The sequence below is a fragment of the Molossus molossus genome, unplaced genomic scaffold, assembly GCF_014108415.1.
Source record: "Molossus molossus isolate mMolMol1 unplaced genomic scaffold, mMolMol1.p scaffold_m16_p_8, whole genome shotgun sequence".
Classification (NCBI taxonomy): Eukaryota; Metazoa; Chordata; class Mammalia; order Chiroptera; family Molossidae; genus Molossus; species Molossus molossus.
The window spans coordinates 3,785,071-3,790,774 of NW_023425402.1; the positions used below are offsets into that span (position 1 = coordinate 3,785,071).

Genomic DNA, 5,704 nt, shown 5'->3' on the forward strand with positions numbered 1-5,704 from the left:
CTCGGGTCTTCTCCAGGGCCTGATAGTTTCCCTGCTTTTTACATGCTTTGTTGTCTCTTGGAATACACTCCCCAGCTGTCACTGCACAGAGGCTGATCCATCAGCTCTCACCTCAGGTTGTCCCATCAATTATACTCTCACTGATGTGCTTCAGGTATATCCCTCCCTAGAACTTGGACTGAGACAGAAGAGGATGAGTGATTGCCTAACATTTTCAAAACTAATTTTTGTTGTTTTTGTTTGTTTGTTTAAGAACTTGACGTTTTATCTAAGTGTCTCCTTTCCTAGACCCTTTACAAGAGTCCTTTCCTTAGCAACAGATGTGTCACTTCAAAACAGTTTTCTGATTGGCTGCAGCTCAACTGATTAGAATTTTAACCAACCTGACACCACCACACACTACATTCTCTTTTCTTTCACGTCTGTCTGTCCTGCTCCACTCTTGAGCTCTAGTGAGTCCCATCAAAGCACCCGAGAGGAAAATGGCCTTCACTGGAGTCGCAGTGTTAGGACTCTTCATCACAGTTGCCCTGGTGAGCCTTCAGGAAGCACGGGCTATCAAAGGTAGGTGCTGAGGGACACCACCAGGGCCAGCAGCCCTGAGGCCACAGTGGACTGTGGACGTGTTCTTTATATATATATATATATATATATATATATATATATATATATATATATATTTGGAGTGAAAGAAAAGTGTGATAGGTACTCTGTGGGTCTATATTTAAAAGTATAATAAATTATAGTTGGAAGAGGTCTTTCCTCACCACAATTTGAATTAAGTCAAATTTAGTTTAGGAGAACAAAACTGAGCTGTTTATTGGTCAGGGCCATCGAGTTGAGATACACCAGACTTGGGGGAGAAGTCTTTTCTGACAGGCATTAGCAAGCTGCCTCCCTGGGCTTCCAATGATCTTTCTAGAAGATTAGTAAACTTAAAAACCTCACAAAATTCTGTGAGGATGAAATGAGAAAAATATGAGTTCTTGCTGAACTCATGGTAGTTGTTCTTTGGCATGTGAATTCTGTCAGAATATTTTGAGCAATGACATTTTACTGAAGATCATTAGAAAGGAAAGTCACCAAAAAGTAACACTCTACCCAAGGGAGGGGGAAGGGCAGGTGTGCTGACATGAACTGCATTTAATTTATTGCCTCCTGGGACAGTGACAGGCCCTCTACATTGGGCCCTACAATGATCTTTGGTCACGGTTACTTAGCAATTTTCCCAGAGAGTGGAAATATGAGTAAGAAAGTGAAGAGTCTGATGTCTCCGCCATCTCCTGAGTGAGCGTGTGCCGCACTGAAGATGTGTTGTGAAGAAATAGCTTTCACTCCAGGCGACCACCGCGGAGCGTGTCAGGTAGACGGGAAACAAGTGAAGTAACAGCCCAGCTCCAAGGTCCATGATGGCAAATGTAGGTTTCTGTAGCCCAGGAAGAGCTGTACGTGGGATGCTTACCTGGGAAGAGAGAGAAGCTCTTCCCTTGTGTTGGAAAGGGGCAGTTAGAATGCCTGTGTGTGTGTGCACTCATGTGTGTGTGTGCGTGCGCGCGCCCGTGCATGAGAACACATAGCTGCAAATGCTAAATAAATCCCTGGCTTTACCTACAGTCAGACTTCAATTTAGAGTGGGAGGGAGGGAGGGGGGAGAGAGAGAGAGAGAAAAGAAAGAAACAATTGATATGAGAGAAACCATTGACATGAGAGAAACACATCAACTGGTTGCCTCCCGCACAACCCCTACCAGGGCTGGGGACAAACTGCAACCGAGGTATGTGTCCTTGACTGAAATCGAACACGCGACTCATTGGTCCGCAGGCCAATGCTCTAATCACTGAGCCAAACTGGCCAGGGCTACAGTCCGACTTTACAATCCCCCTCTCCTCTGCATACACCGTGGAGGCTGCATGCTCTCCAGCTGTACTCTCTTACTTCAAATTGATTATTCCCTTAATATAGATTATTCTCAGTATTAACCATGATAGAATAGACCCTGTAATGACAGTCTCAATATAAAGAGCTTTAAGATATAAGGACTCATTATCAAGGTCAATACGAATATAATTCTTCCCTCAGAGTTATCCCCAGTGTGGGTGTAGATCCAGGAAAGTGGGCTTCTCTACAAAATCTCAATCTTAATTTCCTGGGTACCTCAGACCCCAGTGTTATTTTTCATGGGTCTAGTCCCTAAATACAAACTAGTTTCTGACCCTAAAGTGCTTGTTATAGACCCAACAATATACTAAGAAATTACTTACCTTGTATAATTTAAATTAAAAACCAGCCTATGGAAGAAGCAAAACCACAGAGGAAAATAGCAGGAAAACTACATGAAAGTAGGTGACATAGTCTGCTCAAGATCGCTAGGTAAGTAAGTAGCTGAGTAAGAATCAAAATTCAATTTGATGTCAGAGTTCAGAACTCAACCATTTAGGGGCTGCTGCTGGATTTCTCAAGTGGAACTCATTCCTCAGCTGGTGACCTGGGGACAGACCACGCTTCACAAGACTCGGGGCCCCCATTTCCTTCAACCCACCTCTCTGCTGTGCCCCTTAATTTCTTCCCTCCAGTCTCTGTTCAGCATGAATATGCCTCACCTGGGCCTCATCTTCCCACTCATCCCTACTCTCCCTCTCACCTGCACCCCTCCTGGCGCACCCCTTTCCCAAGCCCTGCCCACAATCTGTGTCTCACATCCTGGGCTCTTCATCTGTCTCTGCTTGTTCCAACCCTAACTCCCTTTTCTACCTTTTCAGAGGACCATGTGATCATCCAGGCCGAGTTCTTTCTGAACCCTGACCAACTAGGCGAGTTTATGTTTGACTTTGATGGTGACGAGATTTTCCATGTGGATATGACAAAGAAGGAGACGGTCTGGCGGCTCAAAGATTTTGGTGATTTTGCCAGCTTTGAGGCTCAGGGTGCACTGGCCAATATAGCTGTGGACAAAGCCAACCTCGAAATAATGACAAAGCGCTCCAACTACACCCCGAACACCAACGGTACCTCTCCCTGCTGCACTCCTGCATGTGGGAATCGTAGCTTTAAAACATGCTTCAGCTCTTTTTGTTATATTATTGTGAATAACTTTCCCTTCAAGGGCCTAACCGTGCCATAAGCAAGCCCTAACTTCACATGCTAGAGGCCCCCAAACTCCACAGGCTTCTTCATTTCCTAATGTTCTCACATCTTGTCTCTGCCCCACTGTCATTCACAAAGTTACTGCCCCGAATCTCTGCTGGGGGAGCCAGGAATGAGGTCCTTGGATTTCTCATACCTCAGTATCAGTTACAGTTTCTGGGCGAGCGTGTCAGAGATAGGTATCTGAGACTGGTATAGATTCTCAGGGCACAATATCAACTTCTTTCTCAGCTTTAGTGGGAGAGAGGGAGGGGCCAAGCCTAGGCACGGAAGGCTAATTTCTGTCACGTGTCCCCCAGTACCTCCGGAGATGACTGTGCTCCCCAGCAGCGCTGTGGAACTGGGGGAGCCCAACGTCCTCATCTGTTTCGTCGACAAGTTCTCCCCACCAGTGATCAATGTCACGTGGCTTCGCAATGGAAAACCTGTCACAACCGGAGTGTCAGAGACAGTCTTCCTGCCCAGGGAGGACCACCTTTTCCGCAAGTTCTACTACCTCCCCTTCCTGCCCTCAAACGAGGACTTCTATGACTGCAAGGCGGAGCACTGGGGTTTGGAGGAGCCCCTGACCAAGCACTGGGGTGTGGACCATCCTTCAATCTCCTTTACTTCATGGTTTCCTCCTGTGACGCACGTGTCTGGTCCTGTGGACTCAGAGTCCCCGAACTGTTTCATGGCAACTGCTACAATTCCCGTTCTTGTCCCCCCGTCACCCAGCTTTCCTCACTTTCTAACTTGTAATTCCCTTAATACATCGTCCTGTCTTCCTCTTGCTTAGTTGATTAATAACTGTTATTTGACTTGGTATCACATTCATTACTTCTATGCCCCGTTTTATATTTCCCCAGAGTTTGAAGCACAAGCCCCGCTCCTAGAGACCAAGGAGAATGTGGTGTGTGGCCTGGGCCTGCTTGTGGGTCTGGTGGGCATCACTGTTGGCACCATCCTCATCGTCAAGGGCATGCGCAAAGACCGTGCTGCTGAGCGCCGGGGGCCGCTGTGAGGCACTGCAGGTGGGTCTGGTGCGGTCGGAGGAAGACAGGTATGGAGTCATCGTGGAGGAAAGGACTCCGAGTGGAGGAAAGGGCATGGGATGCCTTAGGGGGAAGAAGGGACAAGCATGGCTCGACTTACCTTGGCTAGGACCGACTCAGACAGGGGCATTGTCCGATGTCCCAAAGCTTCAAGGTCCATCTTTTCTGTCCATACATGTGCACCTAGACCTCCAGTCTTGAAAATTATCTCCAGTACCTAAGACCAGTGTTTAACATTAGAATACTGGGTCCAGTGATCTAGGAAAATTAGCTTCAAGATTTGGGCCCTTCCTGGCTTATGTTTTATGAGGCCAGCCATTAGGTCAAAAGCATTTCCAGAGCATGGCTCTTCTGGGTCAGTGTAATTCATTGTATGAATACCAAAGCCTGTTTTTCCCTCCAATCTGAAAAGTGGTCAGGGGTTCTAAGAGAAGGTAAAGCAGGGCCTGCTCATCCGGACTCACGTGGAGAGCAGAATACAGCAGTTCATGTTGCAAAGTTGCATTTACTAGAGGTCAGGTGAATATTAAGAGACTTTTCCAAAGTCAACGGATTGAGGGAGAAGGGGGAAGAATATGAAGGTAACTGCCCAAATATTCATCTTAAACTCTTTAGAAATTATGTGTGTCTTTCTACAGGTAGTGGAATTTCTTAGGGAGAAGATCGATGAAGAGATTTCTGCTTTAGTATCTTTACAAGCCTGGTGACTCTCCAATGGTTTCCCTGAGTGAAGACAACCATTCTTCAGCACTTTTCAGCTCCTTGGCCGGTCTAAGAGCGATGGCACCTCCTTGATCGCCCATGCTCGAGCATTTTGTTGGGCTTCCCTGTTCGTTGCCCCTTCCCATATCTGTTTTCGCTCATTTCCCACTATCATTTTTCACTATCAGCATGCGATGCCCCTACAGTAGGCACCGTGAGATCCTTTCTTCACTGTGGAAGCTTTTAAAAGTTCTGTGGAAGCATCTCCTGTCCACCTATCACTTGGGGTTTCTTCAAACTGTGATTGTGATTTTTCCAAATGCAATAAACTATTGGATGAGTCTATGTGGAGTTTTGGTGTCCGAGCCAGTTCTTCACAGGAGCTGGATGTATGTGATCCTTTCATCCTCTAACTAATCACAAATATGCAGGTTCATCCGGGCATGGTCTCAGGCAGAGGATCTGTGAGCATCCCGTTGCTGTGGTCCAGTCCTCGTCTAGAAAAGTCTAGAATAAGACTTTTGTTGGGAGATCTCTACTGAGCAACGAATTCAGAATTTGGTTTTGTTTCCTAAGCCTCCAAGTCAATGAAATATCTGGATCTTCATCAGAAGGAATCTCAACACCTAGGGTTTGGCCTCTGAAAATAGTGGCACAGGGGAGAAGAGGGTGGTGGAGTGGAGAGCAGAATAGAGGAGGATCCATATTTATTATAGAATTTCCACATCAACATCACCTGTTCCAGACTCAGTGAGGAATGCGATTAGACGCTGAGAATTGCCTTTACCCATTCTATTAACATAGACTTGGATGCCAATTTTATT

The 5,704-nt window shown here is 46.3% G+C and overlaps 1 protein-coding gene across 1 annotated transcript; it reads left to right on the forward strand.

Annotated features, from left to right (window-relative positions):
• Positions 1-412: 412 nt before the first annotated feature.
• LOC118621079 (HLA class II histocompatibility antigen, DR alpha chain) lies at positions 413-5,225 on the forward strand. Its single transcript, XM_036248352.1, has 5 exons — positions 413-564; positions 2,760-3,005; positions 3,444-3,725; positions 3,993-4,157; positions 4,817-5,225. Exons 1-4 carry the CDS (start codon positions 483-485, stop codon positions 4,145-4,147), a joined length of 765 nt encoding a protein of 254 aa, XP_036104245.1. The 5' UTR covers positions 413-482; the 3' UTR covers positions 4,148-4,157; positions 4,817-5,225.
• Positions 5,226-5,704: the final 479 nt, after the last annotated feature.

Excerpts from the sequence above, each read along its gene's own strand:
- LOC118621079 (XM_036248352.1), top strand. The coding sequence starts at position 483 with ATGGCCTTCACTGGAGTCGCAGTGTTAGGACTCTTCATCACAGTTGCC. Across the intron at positions 3,006-3,443 it reads CTACACCCCGAACACCAACG|TACCTCCGGAGATGACTGTG; the intron begins GTACCTCTCCCT and ends CGTGTCCCCCAG. Across the intron at positions 3,726-3,992 it reads GCCCCTGACCAAGCACTGGG|AGTTTGAAGCACAAGCCCCG; the intron begins GTGTGGACCATC and ends ATATTTCCCCAG.